General features: G+C 38.8%; 1 protein-coding gene across 1 annotated transcript; it reads right to left on the bottom strand.

Annotated features, from left to right (window-relative positions):
• Positions 1-383: 383 nt before the first annotated feature.
• Positions 384-20,465, bottom strand: Gm21814 (predicted gene, 21814). Its single transcript, NM_001360951.1, has 4 exons — positions 20,353-20,465; positions 4,409-4,535; positions 4,157-4,217; positions 384-2,993 (listed from the first exon to the last, which is right to left on the bottom strand). Exons 1-4 carry the CDS (start codon positions 20,353-20,355, stop codon positions 1,013-1,015), a joined length of 2,172 nt encoding a protein of 723 aa, NP_001347880.1. The 5' UTR covers positions 20,356-20,465; the 3' UTR covers positions 384-1,012.
• Positions 20,466-20,714: the final 249 nt, after the last annotated feature.

The raw sequence follows: 20,714 nt of genomic DNA, 5'->3' as shown, positions 1-20,714 counted from the left end.
CTAACCCTAACCCTAACCCTAACCCTAACCCTAACCCTAACCCTAACCCTAACCCTAACCCTAACCCTAACCCTAACCCTAACCCTAACCCTAACCCTACCCTTACAATTCCATTCACAGGGTTTCAGAGTTTGGAAGTATGAATACTTTTGTAAGAATGCAAACTCTTTTGGTTGTTCGTTTTTTTTGTTTTTCGAGACAGGATTTCTCTTGTAGCCCTAGCTGTTCTGGAACTCACTCTGTAGACCAGGCTGGCCTAGAACTCAGAAATCCGCCTGCCTCTGCTTCCCGAGTGCTGGGATTAAAGGTGTGCCCCACCATAGCTTCACCATATTCAATATTCACAGCCTTTCTCTCCACTGTGATATCCTTTATGCCTTTTGTCTTAATTTGAGTTTTATTGCTGTGAAAAGATATCATGACCAAGGCAAATCTTATAATTGACAACGTTTAATTCGGAGTTGAGGTTCAGTCTATTATCAAGGCAGAAAGAATGGCAATCTCCGAGCAGATATAGTACTGGAGGAGCCAAGAGTTCTACATCTTGATCAGAAGGCAGCCAGAAGATTCTTCTGCCCAGGGTGGCACTTAAGCATAGGATCTCAAAACCCACCCCCACAGTGGCATACTTCCTCAAAGGCCACACTTACTCCAGAAAGCCCACACCTCCTAACAGTGCCACTTGCCATGGGCCAAGCATATTCAATCCACCACTTGGATTGGAAGATCACTGTGATCTGTAAAGGCTTTACCATATTGGTTACAGTCACAGGGTTACTCTCTAATATGTGTTCTTTTATGTACTTGGAGGTGACCTGATTGTGAATAGACTTTACTACATTGACTACATTTGTAAGGGTTCTCTCCAGTATGAATTCTTTCATGAATTTGAAGTTTACCACAAGAGGCAAAGGATTTACTACACCACCTTCATTCATAAGGTTTCTCTCCAGTATGTTTTGCTTTATGTTTTCGGAGACTGGTGTTACACACAAAGGCTTTACCACATTCATTAACATTTGTAAGGGTTCTCTTCAGTATGAATTCTTTCATGTTTTTTAAGATCACTCTGACATGTAAAGGATTTACCACATTGATTACATTCATAGGGTTTCTCTCCAGTATGTATTCTTTTATGTACTTGAAGATAACCAGAATATGCAAAGGCTTTACCACAATGATTACATTCATAGGGTTTCTCTCCAGTATGTATTATTTTATGGATTTGAAGAGAATTGTGTTGTGTAAAGGTTTTACCACATTGATTACATTTGTAAGGCTTCTCGCCAGTGTGAATTCTCCCATGTCTTTGAAGTTGACTATGATGTGCAAAGGCTTTATTACATTGCTTACATTTATAAGGTTTCTCTCCAGTGTGTGTTGCTTTGTGTATATGGAGACTGGTGTAATACCCAAAGGCTTTACCACACTCATTACATTTGTAAGACTTCTCTCCAGTATGAATTCTTTCATGTCTTTTACATTCACGAATGCATGGAAAGGCTTTACCACACTGATTACATTTGTAAGGTTTCTCTCCAGTATGTTTCCTTTTCTGTACTTGTAGATAACCAGGGTATGCAAAAACTTTACCACATTGATTACATTCATAGGGTTTCTCTCCAGTATGTATTCTTTTATGCCCTTGTAGATAACTTTGCCGTGCAAAGGCTTTACCACATTGATTACATTTGTAAGGTTTCTCTCCAGTATGTGTTCTTTTATGCACTTGCAGATGACTCTGTAGTCTAAAGGCTTTACCACATTGATTACATTCATAGGGTTTCTCTCCAGTATGTATTCTTTTATGTGTTTTAAGATTACTGTGTTGGGAATAGGCTTTACCACATTGATTACATTTATAGGGTTTCTCTCCAGTATGTGTTCTTTTATGTTTTGGGAGAGAACTGCGATAGGCAAATGTTTTACCACATTCATTACATTTATAAGGCTTCTCTCCAGTATGAATTTTTTCATGTCTTTTAAGTCTATGAAGATGTGGAAAAGCTTTACCACATTGGTTACATTCATAGGGTTTCTCTCCAGTGTTTGTTATTATTTTATGATTTTTGAGACTACTATGGCATTTATAGGCTTTACCACATTGATTAAATTTGTAAAGCTTCTCTCTAGTATGTGCTCTTTTATGTTTTTGGAGAATACAGTGATACGCAAAAACTTTATCACATTGGTTACATTCATAGGGTTTCTCTCCAGTATCTGATATTATTTTATGATTTTTGAGACTACTACGACATTTATAGACTTTACCACATTGATTGCATTTGTAAGGTTTCTCTCCAGTATGTGTTCTTTTATGCACTTGGAGATGACTTTGTCGTGCAAAGGCTTTACCACATTGATTACATTCATAGGGTTTCTCTCCAGTGTGTGTTATTTTATGTCCATGGAGATAACTTAGTCGTGCAAAGGCTTTACCACATTGATTACATACATAGGGTTTCTCTCCAGTGTGTATTACTTTATGTTTGTGGAGAGTACTATAATGTGAAAAGGCTTTACCACATTGATCACATTTGTAAGGTTTCTCTCCAGTATGTGTTCTTTTATGCATTCGGAAACTACTAAGATATGCAAAGGCTTTACCACATTGATTACATTTGTAAGGTTTCTCTCTAGTATGTGTTCTTTTATGCATTTGGAAACTATTAAGATATGCAAAGGCTTTACCACATTGATTACATTGGTAAGGTTTCTTTCTAGTATGAATTCTTTCATGCTTTTGAAGTTTACCATGATGTGCAAAAGCTTTATCACATAGATTGCATTTGTAGGGTTTTTCTCTAGTATATGTTCTTTTATGTATTTGGAGACTACTGTGAGATACAAAGGTTTCACCATATTGAATACCTTCATAGAGTTTCTCTCCAGAATGAATTCTTTCATGTTTTTGAGGATAACTGTGACATGCTAAGGCTTTAACACATTGAGTATATTCAGAGGGTTTCTCTCCAGTAAGACTTCTTTCATGCCTGCAAAGATAATTGACACATGTGAAGCTTCACCACAATCACTACAACAAAGGATCATTTTATCTGTAGGAATTAATTTTATAATTTTATCTGTAGGAATCAGTTTTACAATTTGATCTAATTGTAAAGAGGAATTACATCATAAGTTTTATGACTTTGTTTACATTCATGGTTTCTCCTTCATTATGGATTGTTTTGAGTCTTTTAAGATACCTGTAATTGTAAGAGTGTTTATTACATGGCTCACATTTGTAGCATCCTTTTTCTCTATGAAGTTTTTTACATATTTGAAGAGAACTGGAAGAGCTCAGAGCTTTAACACACTGGATGCATTAATAAATTTTCCTATATTGTGTAATACACTACACTTGCAAAGTGAACTAGGACAAACAGAGAAGAATTTCCACATTACTAGTACTCATAGGGATTTTCTGCAGTGTGAGTTTATGGATGCATTGCCAATGAAGTTGGAAAACCAACTAATTATAAGATTGTATCACATTGAGAAAGTCTACTTAAATGGGGAATACTACATATCTTCTAATTGTTCTGGAAGAGGGGTACATGGCTTCTATCCATTTAATAGGTATATTACATGATATACCTATTACAGGAATAACAAATTAAAGATTTCCACATTGCATTCACACAGTTTGACTTTTTGTTCATCATAGACATGTGGTAAACAGATTCTTGACTCTCATAAACTGCCCCTCTCACTTAAACTTAGCAGTGTTGGTACAAGTATATGAGCAACACCATCTATACTATAGAATATTTGCTTATTAGAAACATATACTTATCTATCTATCTATCTATCTATCTATCTATCTATCTATCTACCTATCTCTATATATTGCAATATGTGGGTTGTATGAGACTAAATAGGTTGGCAGTTCTACAGAGTAGCTGTAATGTGGCTATGATTCAAATGGCAATGTCCGTTAAGGCATTGTTTACTTGTCTTCTTTCATAGAAGAATGCCTTGCAAACACAAATCAGACACCTGATATTGAGGTACATGGATTTGTGAGAATTTAATAATCATCAATATACTTAAAGACATGCTTTTTTTTTACACTGCTGCTTTTTTAAAAAACTTTCTAGGACATATTAAAACTTCTTCAGAGGTATATTCATACTAACTTGCACATGAATATTACCTTCCATGTCTTCTAGAACTTTGACAATATTCTTCAATATTATGCTCTTCCCAATTGCAGCCTAAAATACAGTACCAGAAAATGTATGATTTATTATTGAAAATTAGTCAGATTTTAAGTTACTATCATCAGTGAATCTGATTTATTCACCTCATTCTTCCTCATTCTCAATTGAAGGTATAGAAGAGCATCAGTAACAAAGAAACCATCGTTCCCTTGTTTTAAAAAGTGAAGGAAAATTCACTGACTTACCTATAGCAGTGAGGTTGCTGTAGGTCTCCAGCATCACATCTTTGTAGAGACTCTTCTGTGAAGGAGCCAGCAAAGACCATTCTTCCCAAGTGAAGTTCACATGTACATCATCATAGGTCACCACATCCTAAAATATCCCATACATGTGTACAACACAAAGCATGATACTGGCATCATTGTAAAATAAATGTATGCTTCATTGACAATATATTTATATAATTTTGGTGCTTCCCCCACTTATTTCTTGACCCAGAAGTTCTAATGTCATTTTAGAAGGAAACTGAATAAATGAAATTCACCTCTGTCATTTCTTTGCTCTTTGAATAGGATATAGCCTTGCAAGAGAAATGCCAATTAACTGATATAAAGAAAGAAAGAGAGAAAGAGAGAAGCAAACAGTACTGAGCACACATCAGAGATAATGTATGAGCAATTACTAACTACAAAAGATGATGAGCAGATTGGGTGTATTGGCTCATGCTTTTAATCCCAGCAAGCAGGAGCCAGAGGAAGCTGTATCTTATTGAGTTGGACACCAGCATAGTCTATCCAGGACAGCCAAAGGTATATATTAAGTCCCTGTCTCCCTTGTAAAAACAATCAAACAAACAAGGAAGACAGAATTCAGAGGTTTTTTACTGAAGTTCCTACAAAGAATTATACATTCACTCCAGTTCTGTATTCACCTTCTAGAATCATGAAGTGCCCAAGTTTAAGCTGTAACACTAATATTAAAAGGGAATGCATGTTTAAACAGTTACAAATGGACATATGAAAATATTAGCAATGTAAATGTTGATCCTAATTGTTGATAAGAAACATAGGGCAGGAGAGATGGCTCAGCAGTGAAGAGCTCTTGTTGCTCTTGCAAGTAATTGGGCTCAATTGCCAGTACTTACAAGGGTGCTCACAACTATCGATTTCTCCAAATTAAGGAAGTCTGAAGCCATCTTCTGACTACTATGAGGACCAGGCACACATGAGATGCATATTCATGCATACAGGCAAAATACTCATATTTATTTTAAAAAATCAAAACAAATACAACAGGTAGGAAGAATGTCATGCATCTGCAATTCAATGACTCAGAAAGCTCAGGCAGTAAAACTCAGGCAGTAAAACCCAGGCAGTAAAACCCAGGCAGTATTAATGTCATGAATACATGCCATCCTGAGAAACAGAATATTCTCTCCGCCAAATTTCAAAATTCACAATGTGGATTCAACACAGCAGGATATGCTTGACATGTATCAAAACCTACATTCTAGGCCAATCAGTCAATAATATAAAAACAAACAAACAAAAAGCCAGGCATGTTGGCCCACATTCAATCCCAGCACTTTGGAGACAGTCAGGTGGACCTGATTAAGTGTGATGCCTGCATGTTCTACATACCCATTGTCAGGACAGCCAGGGATACACAGAGAAACTTTGTCTTCAAAAACAAAACCAACAAAATTAAAAATATAAAAACACCAGGCTCACAAGGTAGCTTAGCACTGAATAGCAATTGTTTCTACTGCATCTTATATGATTTAGGGATAGTCTATAATGGTGAATGTATGATAGCATGAGAAGGAAGCTCACTGATCAGTTTCAACCACCACACACACACACAAACACACACACACACACACAAATCAGGCAATGAGTTGAGTCTATAGACATTCAAATCTCATCCCTGATATGGAATCTAGAAAGGCTCCTCCTTCAAAAGCTTCTATAACTTCCCCCAAAGAAAGCCACAAAGGAGAGACAAGTGTTCAAAGGCATCATTCTATCTGGAAGCTTTGATTGGCTCAATCAACTACATTCTGACCCTGTCATTATAGGCTCATGGTCATCCCATGATGCAATTATTCTAACTTCAGTGATCCTAATAGTCTCATGAGCTTGTATACTGTTCAAATGTCCAAAGTCTCTTCTGACTTTCAAGACTATCTCTGGATTGCAACATCTTGTAAAATTAGAAAGCAAGTTATATCTTTCCTACATACAATGACACATATCCCTTCCCATTACAATAGAGAAGTGTGTGTACATTGTGAGAGAAGAAACCCACCAGGGCAAACAACAAATCCTATAGCTCTGTCTCAGACATGCAGGGCCTCAGTTTCAAAAGGCTTAGATGGTCCTATCCCTGAAACTTCTCATACATCTTTCAGTTTAGTTACTTGCACTCTCTCGATATGCAGCTCTCCATGTCAGGTGTCTCATAGCTTAGGTATCTCAACATCTTATGGTCTCACAATGCAACTCAGGCTTCATGATCACAGTTTCATGCAATGCACTCTCGCAGTATCCTCCCTCACTGGGGCTCTGACTCTGCCAAACATAGACAGGTGGAACAGTGCTGAACTGAAACCACAGGCAAAGAATTGAGACCTTAAACTTTACATCTTTCTTATTTCCAGAACTTGGGTGATCCTCTAAGGCTTGGATTCTAAATTGGGATGGACCCTGCCACACTTGGACCACAGATTTAGCAGGTTTTGTATGAAGTTCCTTCCTGGGTCTAGGAATCATTTTGCCTACTCTTTCCATTAATTGAAGGCTTAGCAGGAGGAAGTAAGGGCAACTTTTAGGCCTCTGATCCTGAGCAAAGGGACCTTTTCTTTAATGGTGATATTCTCTTTGAAAATTCATGTTTCTGTTTCAGCACTTGATTGCTGTTTGAAAGTATGCACTGCTGTTTTCTTCTACAAACTACAGACTTTGCATTTATTTCTGCCCCACTTGTTGCTTTTCGTTTCCATTGTAGTCCTGAAGGAGTCACTAGTAATAGTCATCCATCAGATTCAATAGTCTATCTAAAAATTCAGATCATTACTTTTTAATTCTGCATTACTCAATTTTCAAGGTATGGGCAGAATAAGAAAGATTTTGGGTCAAAATACCACACAAATGACCTTTAGCTAAATTTTTCATGGAGTCTATTTTCTACTGAAATCCAATGAACTCAACTTCTGTCTGCATTACTGGCAATATTCCAATCTTCCAGGTGCTACAAGAACAGCTGATTAAGCTCTGAGTACAGTTTTCTATTCTGTTTGCCATCTCAAGTCCTGATAGTTTCTACATTCCTCCAAAAGAGAACATTCCCAGGTTCTATCCAGAAGCAAAATCACTTTTTGCGTACCACTTTTTAAATTCTAACTTGCTACTCTGCTGCTGTGATTGAATCCTCTAACCAAAGGCATCTCAGGTAATGAATAGTTAACTAGCTTGGTCCTGTTAGATCACAGTCTATCATTTTTGGACCTTAGGATACAAGCTCAAGCTTCAAGTAAATGAAGGCAAAAACCATGACATTGTTTCCTGGCTTGCCCTCTTGCTTGGTCACGGTCTTGTGCTCAGTTAGCCCCCTTATTCAGCCAAGGTCCACTTGCTTAGGGATCCTACCACCCTCAGTGGAAGAGATTTCCCACATCAATCATCACTCAACACAATTTCTCACTGACACCACATTCAGCCATTTTGATGAGGGCATGCTCTCAAGTGAGGTTCCCTTAGATAACTGTAGGCTCTAAAATGTTAACAACTGAAGCTACTTAGGACACACAGAGACAATAATATACTAAAAAATTTAAAAACCCAAATCCAATGTGCTAACCATATCACTCAAGTAGAAAAATGCAAAACTTGATGATTGCAACAACTGGAAAACACAGATTTGCCAAGAGATGAGGAGAAGCAAGCCTTTAGGATCAAAAAGAGGAAACTAAAATTGTTTCTCCACAGAAAGTCCTCAAACTATCAAAAACTCATAACAATATAATAGATTTTCAGAAGAAAAAAATAGGTGAAGGTCTATCATTTTCCAAAGAAATAACAATATAATTAGATAGTAATAAAATCACACAACATAGATGGCACCACAAATAAAAGGAGACAGAAAGACAGACCTATAAGTCTTTTAAACAACAACTACAAGATTATAATAAAAAATTAAAGATATTATAGGACAGCATTCTGTTTCTCCTCTTTGCCAATAATAGAAAATAGATGAAAAGTGGCAAAACCTCAGTCAATTGGACAAAGAATGGGAAAAGTATTTTTTTTCTTCCTCAAATCCACATCTAATGAGGACTAACATACAAAATATATGAAGACTTCAAGAAACTACATTTTTCAAAGGAAAAAAAAATCCAATTAAAAATGGGGTATATATATCTAAACAGAGAATTCTCAACCGAGGAAACTCAAATAGCTGAGAAAGACTTAAAGAAATCTTTACCATCTTAGCCATCAGGGAAATGTAAATCAAAACTACTTTGAGAATTCATCTTACACCTGTCAGAATGGCTAAGATCAATAATACAAGTGACAGCAAATGCTGGCAAGGATGTGGAGAAAGGACAACAATCCTCCATTGCTTATGGGAGTGCAAACTAATACAGCCACTATGGAAATCAGTATTTCCTCAGAATCATGGTTCCTAAGAAAACCACGAATCTATCTACCTCAAGACCCAGCTATACTACTCTTGGGCATTTATCCAAAAGGTGTTCCATCCTACTACAAGGACTATGTTTGCTCAACTATGTTTATGGCATATTTATTCATACTAGCCAGAAACTGGAAACAACCTAGATGTCCCTCAAAAGAAGAATGGAAAACAATGGAATATCACTCAGTTGTTTTAAACAAAATGACATCATGAATTTACAGGCAAGTAAATGCATGTAGAAAAAAAATCACCCTAAGTGAGGTGACCCAGAATGACAGATATGGTATGCATTCACTTATAAGTGGATATTACCTATTAGGTAAATAATAATCAAGTTATACTCCACAAACCCAGAAAGTAGGGTTATATAGGGGGAAGCATGGATCTCCCTCTAGAGGGGAAATAGAATAGTTTTGGTGAGTAGACTGGGGTTTGATGAGATCAGGAGTGGGAAGGATCAGTTGGGGCGGGGGAGGATGAAGGGAGAGTACAGTATAGGAAGAAACAGCTGGAATTAGGGGACATTTGAGGGTTACTCAGTGGAATGGCAACTTCCTGGAATCTATGAGGGTGAACCTAATGAGGATTCACAGTAATGAAGTCTGAACTGGCCATCCTTTGTAGGCAGGCAGGGCTTCAGTGTTGGGAATACATTACATTGGGTTGAGTTGTAGGCCAAGTAGGTACCTAGGACAAAACTGAAATCTGAAATCTAACAGTTTCCCTCAGTAAAACTGAGGAAAACTGACAGCAGAGCCTCATCACTAAAGACAAATTCTACACAGTTCTCTGAATGTAGAGGTCAAGTGGGTGCAGGCTTGGAGCCTTTACTCCTATATTTTAGTCTGTTTGAGGAGAGAAAGTACTCTACAGGCTACAAAAAGAAAAACCTGGACACCAACTGTCTTAGTCAGGGTTTCTATTCCTGCACAAACATCATGACCAAGAAGCAAGTTGTAGAGGGAAGGGTTTATTCAGCTTACAATTCCATACTACTGTTTATCACCAAGGAAGTCAGGACTGGAACTCAAGCAGGTCAGGAAGCAGGAGCTGATGCAGAGGTCATGGAAGGATGTTCCTTACTGGCTTCCTTCCCCTGGCTTGCTCAGCCTGCTCTCTTATAGAACCAAGATTACCAGCCCAGAGATGGTCCCACCCACAAGGGGCCTTTCCCCCTTGATCACTAATTGAGAAAATGCCTTACAGTTGGATCTCATGGAGGCATTTCCTCAACTGAAGCTCCTTTTTCTGTGATAACTCCAGCTGTGTCAAGTTGACACAAAACTAGACAGTACATCAACCTAGCTACAAAACCCTCCATCTACAATTAGTCCTTCCTGAAAGATGTACTGGGGCATGATGGTAATAAACTTGTTTGAATGGCCAACCAATGTTTGGTTCAACTTGAGGCCCAGGACATGGGAGAGAACCCATGACTAACACTGCCTGAATTTCTAGGAACCTTACAGAGACTTAAGTGGCAAGCATGGAGTCAGCATGGGACTGTGCCTGATCCTCTGCTTATATGTTATGGCTGTTAACTTGTTATTTTTGTGGGACTCTTAACAGTGGGAGCAGGTGTAGCTCTGATTCTTTTGCTTGATCTTGAAATTCTTTTCCTCCTAGGTTGCCTTGTCCAGCCTCAATATGAAGGCTTTTACCTTGTCTTTTTCTATCTTGTTTTGTCTTGTTTGGCTGTCCTCTTTTGGAGGTCTGCTCCTTTTGAAGAGGAAACAGAGGAAGGGGTGTGCATCTTGGGGGAGAGGAGGATAGGAGAGGAGGGGGTTAGCTGGAATGAGTGGAGAGAGGGGAAACAGTGGTTGGGATACATTGTATGAGAGAATAATTTGTTTTTAATTTAAAAATTAATTCAATATAGCTTAAATAAAAGTGCAAAGAAGGAAAGCAATAATGAACACAGAAATGTGAAATAGTGAAAACAGAGACAGCATGATTGTGACAGATACAGTTCTCATTCTGTTTGTGTGGAGGGTGACCATCACACAGGAGTGTAAAAGTATCTTTTATTTGCCTGATGTAATTGTCAGCTTCCTTCCTTCATCTGCTAGCCTAAGCCTAGCCCTGGAAGCTTCTAGCCTCTGTACAATCTTATATAGGTCTAGTATGTTTTTGGCCTCTGAGACTGACTACTGAACTAACTCACCTTTTCCTTTTCTTTCTGAACTCTGGTTAGCTGGCCAACTCAGCTGTTCTGGCACAAACTCCTCTTCATGCTGACCGATTCAAACTGGCTTCTGTCACTTCTGAATGAATTGCTGCGCTTGGCCTCAAATGAACTCTAGCAATTTGTTCTCATCTTCTGCCTCCTTTTCATTCTCTGGAATATTCTATATTCACTTGTGTCTAGCTTGTTCTCTTTCTGCAACCTGTCTCTGTAAAACTCTCAGTAAAACTGCTTCCTCCTCTCTCCCTCTGTGCTGTTCCCTCTTATGTTGCCTCTCTTTCCTCTCTTGTGAGAGTTGGACATATCCTATTCTGTCAGATCTTTCCCTGATTCATCTCTTTGTCTACTACTCAATTAGACATCACTTTCAAAACTAACTTTACCATTATTGTTTGAGATTAAAGGTGTGTGCTCAGGACCACATCTAGAAACAGGTTTTTGTTAGTTTGTTTGTTTTTAGTAAATAACACAATCTTGGGTGTCACAATGTGATCAAATACCCTGCAACATAGGAGTTCATGACAAGCTCATTCTTAGGTCCAGTCTTTATCTGTGAAATCAGACGTTTTGCTCTCAGCAATGTGAGATATATATCATTCAGGAAACAAAAGCAGTCAATTTTCTTCCACTAGTTAGGCATGTGGAATTATAGCATTTTTTACTCATTTCATTCCAAAGGATACTCTTGCTTCTTTTTAAGAAAAACTAATGTTTGAAAAAACTACTCAAATAATAGAAATAAATATATGATGTTATACAGAATTGTTATGTTAATTATATAATGCATTAAATATAAAGACTGATGTAGAAAAATATTACATGTTTAAACATTATCCAAAGTAAAAATGAAAGTGTTACCATCTAAGATAGGTTATTTAATGCAGAGAAAACAGAGATGAGTCACTTATCTAAAACTATTACATTTTTGTTCAACTGTTTCTTAACCTCATTTTTACTTTTTCATGAAGTATGACTCATTGGTAGAAAGCTCTCATACCATCCAAATAAAGCCACTTTCTGCATTTTTACAGTATACTATAATAGCACATTCGCTGCTCATCTCTATAACAACTCTTAGTACAAAAAACTTGTGATTTCATTTCTCTTCCACATACCACCAAAAAGAACATTAGCAAAACCCTTTGAAGAGATTGCTTCTGTTAGATTCTGTGCTTTCTGCCCTTTGTTTTCTATTGCTACATGAAGTATAGACAAGATAGCTCAAGCTCTCATATCCATCTGACAAATAAGGGTGCACTAAAGATTAAAATCAGATAGGAGATGGAAGTGGATTGACGCTGTTTAGCATGCTGTTTTATGACCAAGACAGCACTGACTGTGAGAGTCTTTACAAGTGCATAATCCTTTAACCATTGCTATTGTCTTCATTCCTTTAGTACAATGTTCTCCTGAAGCACCCACCTTGTCCTCAACAAATGAACATTGAAGTTATTCTCATAATTAGGCAACCATGAATACAACTGCAATGAACATGACAATTCTGATACATCTCAATGATAATTTCAAGTTTGTGGAAAATATACTGAGAAGATTGCTGGGATCCATGGCAATTCTGTCATTTTTATGAGAACTCTGTATGAGGGGGTTACTTAGGTGTAGGTATTATGTTCAAATGTATCAGAATACATCCATTAAATATGTGCAATTTTACATCAAATATAACAACACAACATGATTTTAACTAATTTTAGTTAGTATCTGTGGAAAATCCCAACCTACTGCTATCAGATTTTATTTTGCAGGCTAACACACAATCCTGTGTCACATCCAGATTCATTGTTAAATTCTGGACCATGTTTATTTTCATTCTTTTTGTTTTCTCAATTAAATCATACTTAGTAAGGTATCATTTATGTGACCCTAACAATGTATTCTGTGTGACCAAAATCTAAGCTAAAGCCCTCATCTATGGCTTTGCATTTTATTTCACATCAGTTTCAGTTTCACACACTGACTGAAATTTGCTAAATGAATGGTTTTACCCATTTATACAACTGCAAACAACATTAAAGTGATGTGTTTTCAAAAGGAAAAAAGAAAAAATTGGGTATGTTCAATTTGCAGCACAAATTCAAAACAATCCAAAAAAAATTCCTGACAATTTATAACAGGAAAGCTGATTACAGACCTATGTGCCATGTGAAAAAACTCAGAGCCGCCAATAGAATTATGAAGTAATAGTGCACATTTTGGCATAATGTGAATTCAGTCTGTACTTACCACAGAGCTACAATAATCAAAAGGTTTACAACATTTGTGAAAGAATAAAGGGATGCAAAGAAAGAGTCAAGAATGTAAGCCCCAAATTATAGTCAACTTTTAATCAAATGACTGATGGAAACTTAGTCAGGAAAAATGTGAAATGTTACCTATGACTGCATGTATATACAAATTAAATAAACACAGACTTCATGACTTCCACAAAAATAACTCAAAGTGACCCATAAACTGTTATATTTCGGACCCTCCAGCCACTACTGATCTCACTTCCAGAGAGGTCCAATGTTCTATGGCTCTCTTTGTATAAAGGTGATCAGAAAGGTGGGCTATGCTCAGCAGTCCCCCATGCCTCATTGTGATCTCACACAAACCCAGTCCCACTGAGCTCACACACAAACCAATGTTGAAGAATAATTTAATGTCTGTATCCTGCCATGTGAATTATGACACATGATGTGGAATCTGTCCTACCCACCTGCAAAGCACCACGCACACCTGAGAAACCTCTGCATCTCAGAAACTCCTTTGTATCCTTGAATTTCCCTCAATCTCACCACTGTGGCTGGTGGTAGTAGAAAGGTAAAAGGATTTTAATCAAATATGGCGGAAGGATAATTCCAATCACCTCCTTTCTAACAATTTTTAAACTGTTTGTAAAATTTATCACACAATACCGAATGTGCAATGGAATGTTCAGAACTTCTAGAAAAAGTATTTATTTATTATATGTATTTATTTATTATATGTAAGTACACTGCAGCTGTCTTCAGACACCCCAGAAGAGGGCATCAGATCTCATTATGGGTGGTTGTGAGCCATCATGTGATTGCTAGCATTTGAACTCAGAACCTTCGGAAGAACAGTCAGTGCACTTAGCCACTTAGCCATCTCTCCATTCCTGAAACCAGACCTTTTGTTTTGACATCTGTCTTCCCACTGCATACCAAAAACAATGCTTGTGTGTGCACACTGGGCAGTGAGGTTATAAGTAACACAGCTTCCTATTGCCAGAGCTGCAGCGCCTCATCCTTCCCAGGGAATCTACACTTAGGCAGGCTCACAGGACAAGCTCCTCTGACCAGGTCACCACATGTAACAACAGAACCACGGTCTGATTCGCAGTCTATTCAAATCCAATCACATTGGACTCTGATAGCTTAGTCAACCTGCTCTTCCCAGTGGCTGCCACAATCACCATTACATGACTTGGGGTCCCTCACAGCAGTCTGATGCATCAGAGGAGATATTGAAAGAACCTACAAGCTACCTCCCACTGGTGCTCCTCCTGATTGCTAACCTGCACAGAGGATAGTAGAAGCTCTCCTACTGGAGGATTAGAGATTAAATGACTCAGACAGCACAGGCCTTCCCAGCTCTGCCTTCCATGCCATGGGCAGACAGAGCCCTGGTCTGATAAATTTATATTTCAGTAGAATCTTCCACTCTCCCAGGGTACCAAGACACAGGGTCCTTTGTACATTCCATTACACATTCAACATCCAGGGCAGCAAACCCTTTCCTTCACATCTGGGAAGTCCTGTAGCCAAACTTCAGTCAAACTCAAAAGGTAACAACAACAGAAGCAAAAGGTGGCTATGAATTTGAAATCAAGGAACAGTAAATGGAAGATGAATGAAAAAAGAAATAAAAAAGGAAAGGACACGGCTGCTCCTAGGTATGGTAGAAAGTTTATTATAGATAAAAGGGAGAGCATAGCTCCAGACACAGGGGACATAAGGGGGAGTCCAGAGTAGACTTGACCCTGAGTCATGTAAGGGAAGAGTGAAAGGGAGAGGGAGAAAGCCAGACTAAGGCCAGGAGGGTAAATGATAGATGAAAAGGTCCAGGTCCCCAAAATGGTTGGATTACATAAGGAAGGGCAGCTGGGAGAAAGGCAGCCTAATCCCTAAGCTAGAGGGTGGATATGCTACCCATACCCTGTCACAGGTAGGGACTGAGGGATGCTGGGAGAACCTGACAGTCAGGCCCACTCTGATTTGTTAGACAGGCACTTAAGCCATTTGTCCCAGGGTTTGAGACTTAACAGTAGGGACAAATGAGGGGGCTGAAATGATTTAAATATAATCTCAAAAATAATTTTAAAAAGTTGAAACAGGCTTTATGGTCCAGTATTCTCCAGGGACTAAACAGGTATACTAGAGCACAGCAAGTATTTACATCTCTTCTCTCAAGCTGTGCACTTTCAACCAAGAAAAAAATTACATGCCTGTCAGGCACAGCCACACCAGGTAGTCTAGATCTTCTGTGTTGATTGAACTAGTATAACTACAGTAATTTGTTATTTAAAAATAAGTTAAGATCCTTATTTAGATTCTTGATTGCCTTTGTCTGTGAACCTACAAAAATGATCATTTTGGACTTTTATTGATCATCTAAAATTGATGACCTGACTATCGCCAACTACTCTCAAAGCAGGAAAGCTCTCACTTTCTTTCCTCCACATCTCTTTCTGTGCTATGGATACACCAGCTTCAAAGGTGCTCAGTGAACTCAATTCTTACACAGGTCCCTCTTTATTTCTAATTACCCTAAAAAAGTCAGGGAGGTAGGAGGAACACCCATTCACTGGTCTCTCTTCCTTCTCACTGACCAGTCAGGGACTAGCCTGAAAGGAGCTGCAGGACTGTCTTCTAGGCACTGGACAGCAGAGGCAAGATTAGGTGTTGAAAGCAAGTCTTAACTATATAGCATGAAGCAATCCTGAGCTACAGAAGATATTGTTCTCAGAAGAAACAAACAATCAAAGCACTTGAGAAAAAAGAATACAATTCTTAATGACCCAGAGACATTGGAGAATAGAAGCAAATAAGAGATTAGGGCATTGATGAATTAAGAAAATTAAATTTAAAAGGTAATACCAAAAATTGATTTCTTAAAAAGATAAATCTAATTGAAAAAAAAAGCTATACCAACTTAAAAAACAAAACAAAACAAAACAAAACAAAACAAAACAAAACAGGCCAGGGGGGCTGGAGAGATGGCTCAGTGGTTAAAAGCACTGACTGCTCTCTCAGAGATCCTGAGTTCAATTCCCAACAATCACATGGTGGCTCACAACCATCTGTAATGGGATTCGATGCCCTCTTCTGATGTGTCTGAAGACAGCTGCAGCACACTCATATAAAATAAATAAATAAATAAATCTTTAAAACAAAACAAAACAAAACAAAACAAAAACCAGGCCATTCCTTGGTAGATGAAATGGCATTAATAAGGTTTTGTCTGCGGAAAAGGACGGAAGCCCTGAGGGTCAGCAGAAAGAATGGAAACAGGCAACCTCGGGAGGTAGGAGGTTGGGGCGACCCTCCAGAATGTACCAGAGACCTGGGAGGTGACAGCCTCTCAGGACTCAAAGGGAGGGACCTTAGATAAAATGCCCTACATTGGGGAGAGGGAACTTAGAGAGCTCACCTCCAGCAGAAAGACAGGGCATCAAGTGAGGGATGGGGTTGCCATCCCACAGTCAAAACTCTGACCCATAATTGTTCCTGTCTGAAAGAACTTCAGGGATGGAAATGGAAAGGAACCTGAGGAAAAGAAGATCCAATGACAGGCCCAAAGTAGGTTCTAGATCAAGGAGAGGCCCCAAGACCTGACACTATTACTGAGGCTATGGAGTGCTCACAAAAAGGGACCTATCATGACTGACCTCCAAAAGACCCAACAAGCAGCTGAAAGAGTCAGATGCAGATATTTGCACCCAAACCAATGGACAGAAGCTGCTGACCCCTGTGGTTGAATTAGGGGAAAGCTTGAAGAAGCTGAGGAGGATGGCAACCCTGTGGGACCAGCAGTCTCAATTAACCTGGACCCCCAAAGATCTCTCAGACACTGGACCACCAACCAGGCAGCATACACCAGCTGATACGAGGCCCCCAACACAAATACAACAGAGGACTGCTAGGTCTGGGTTTAGTCAGAGAAGATGCACCTAACCCTCAAGGTCTGGTGGGGTGTGGGGTGGAGGGCTGGGACAGCATTGTGGAAACAGGGGGGCGGGGGAGGAGGTATGGGATGTGGAATAGTCGGAGGACCAGGAGGGGAATAAAATCTGGAATTTAAAATAAATAAATAAAAGATTAAAAAAAAAAAAAAGGTACTGTCTGATCTTGTTCTATGTTAGCTGCTGAGACCTGTAACCTGACATACACAGCTACAGCCAAAGGCCTGTGTGTCAACCCTCTGAGGTGACTTAACTATGTTAACGAAGATTGTATATATCTCCATAGGACAGTCCCCTAACTGGAAATTCAACATTCATTGGCTCAACACAACCTCCCCAAATTGTACACTCATCGATCTGGTCTGTTTTCAGTCATATCCATGAACTAATACAGGCTGTGAAATTACAAAATCATCACCCTGCCTGAGTAAGGTCCTTCTTCATAATGGTGACTCCTACAGCTGACTCCCTTAAACTTTAGTCTGTGATCTAGCTATTGCCTACCCTGTTTCACCCTGCAGTGTACACAGTAAACTGTTCCTCCTGTTCTGATATGAAGGCAGAAGCCATGCTCCACATGCAATTTTTTTCCTGTAATGGACAGTTAATTACATGACTCAAATGAGTAATTTTAAAACTCTGTTATGATATATCCCTTTAACTTAAGGATTTAGGATGTTTAATCAAGAGGAAAGCCCTGGGAAGCAAGAGACTAGGATCAAGGGGACCCCAAGTCAACATAGTTTGTCTCAGAAACAGTTTTTTTTTTGTTTTTTTTTTTTGGAAAGGCTGAAGATGCAGCTGTTTTAGAATTAATATGCCTTCCCAGGGAGAAATCACTCCAAACACAATTAAAAAATTAATTTTTAAAAATCTCTTTAATAATAGCTTGTATCCAATTCTGGTTTGTAGTAACATTTTTGAGAATTCTAGAATTTTGGTTTCTTTTAAAAATGCAGAAATATTACAAGAATGTACTTTCATTTTAATCCCAGGTGTAGTGATGTGTGGCTGCTTCTGACTGTTGCAGCCACTGACCATGAGTTGCTTCATGCTCTAGCGGAAGCATGGTTTTGTCAGCTACAGATTTCTGTGATGGTGTTACATCTGGAATTCCAGGAACTTTTTGGAAGGTACATAAATGTGAGGACCCCGAAAGACAGGGTGGTGGAGGGGGTTATTGGTGTTTTAGGAAGGTTGGTTATGGTTTATTTGTAGCTGTGGTTAAAGAAGAAACAAAAGGAAAGAAATTAGATTCAAGGATCTCTTTCTCCTCTATCCTTGTTTCTCTACTATCTGGTGAGAATAGTGGATAAAGGGTAGAAAAAGAAGAAACCACAAAATAGCAAAGACCAGCTGTACTGGTTATTGCTAAAACAGAAGCCAGTCTAGAACAAAGTTTTCATTCCACATATTCTATCACCCTTAAGTCTCTTTTAGGTTCAGGTCCCAGGTTATGTTTTGAACAATTTAAATATGGATTGGAGATGACAAGTCTAACCACATAGACAGATGGAAGATTTACACAGCAAAAATATTCCCAGAATTATTTCTTAAGTACACCAGTGCCCTAAAACAGAATGTTATTCTTCAGTAATAGTATCCTAAGTGGAAGGTCCCAGATGGTGAAAAACATAGGAAAATGAGAAGATAGAAAATATAAATGCTGGGGTAGGGAACTATTGTACAAGCTATGTCTTATGTTAAGTAAGCTTAAGAAGAATAACACCTTGTACAGTTCTTATATGGGGGAAATGGAAGGAAATGGGAGACATCTATCAAGTCAGCAGAAATGTATGAAGAAACTATGAAGTCTAAGTTAATTGCTTCTGAGATAGAAAGCAGGCATCTAAAACTTAGAACACATTCCAAGAGGTTGTAAAACAATTAACCTAAGGTCATAAAAAGTGAACTAACGATTTATTGTAGGTACAAGGACAGAAGATAAAATATTGCCTGGGTTTATCTATACAAAATTTCAATGATAACTTAGTTATGGTTTTTAACTCCCCATGAACCTGTAAAGCTAGTGACAGATAATGAATGTCTAGTCTTAGTGGATACATATGTAAACACTCTCTGTTGTAAACGTCTTATTCGAGTTATGATTTGAATTTATGTTTGAACTTTTGGTGAACTTTTGTAAAAAAAAAAGGATGCTTGGAAAGACCATGTAATCTATTTCCTTAGAAAAGGTATAAAAAACTAGAAATGAAGACGTTACAAGGGCATTGTTACATCAGAGCAGGAAGAGAGAGCAAGACAGGAAGAATGACTGCGGAGTAGAATAACTTAGAAATTAAAAAGAAAGCTTAGAAATAGGAGAGAATTTTTTTGGAATTTCTTTTCTTTTCTTTTCTTTTTTGGAGAAAAAGAACTTAGAAGTAAAGATTAAAATCATTTTTCAAAGTGTCTCTTTTTCTTCCTGAGTCTTTAACTAGCAGGTGGAGATAAGGACAAAGCCTACTTAATCTCTGTTTTACTATGATGTGCTAGACGTCAGAGACTGTAGTTTCTGGTCTCAGGGGAACTCAGGCTACTACTACAAATTCACTTAGATTTAAGAAAGGTAAACGTCGTGTTATTAAAAAGTAACCCTAAATATCTCCCAAGTCCAAGTCTTGCCCCTGCTGACGCTCTTCCCCATCGGCTACCTTAGATCGCCGGAGCTGGCCTCCGACACTAAGCATTAGTAAATCCTTCACATCACCAATTCTACTCCTTTACACCACAGCTTAATATTGCATTGCTACCGAACACATGAGATGTCTTTTCCAACCTCCACAAAATTAATTCCAAATGGATCAAACACCTTAATGTTAAATGCCGAGGGCAGAACTTGTAGAAACTAGGGTTCTCCGAGTTTCTCATTCTGCCAGGGATGTTTCTACGCACAACCCACTGTTCCAAATGCTCTGAGCAGATACAGCTGCCATAGTGAAGTTATGCAGAGGCTACCCTCGGGTGCAGCGAATGGCTAGGACCTCACAGGACCTCACTGGTGGCCGCAGGTTCCCACCCAGCCCGGGGAAAGACCCACCACACCAGTTCCCGCTGCTCAGCCCCCTGCTTCTCCCGGTTGTTGGCAGTAACCCTGTGCTCACCATGTCGCAACTTCGGAGCTTGCCTCAGAACACCTCGCAGCACCCAGAAGGAGGGCTCAGAGCACATCACACCAAATCATTCAAGTATGCTCAGCAGGTAAGCGGAACCAGTCGCATAGCACCCGAAAGAACCCTCCTCCCCTTCTGATTGGCAGATCTGCCTAAGGCTCTGATTGGCCAGTGAGTCTTGAGTGACACGATTACACTCTAACCCTTAGGGATACAGCACCGTGGTTCCTGGCCCAAAACTTCCAGTCCAGAGTCAGACTTTTTCCAGTTCTGCAAGGATTTGCATTTCAGTAGATTTTGCGTCTATCCTCCAATAGCCTACTCATCTGTCTTCCACCCATCTCCGGGGAGGA

Source organism: Mus musculus, chromosome 6 (assembly GCF_000001635.26).
Source record: "Mus musculus strain C57BL/6J chromosome 6, GRCm38.p6 C57BL/6J".
Taxonomy (NCBI): Eukaryota; Metazoa; Chordata; class Mammalia; order Rodentia; family Muridae; genus Mus; species Mus musculus.
Note: the sequence above shows the minus strand (reverse complement) of the source record. Positions and strands in the feature narration are given on the sequence as shown.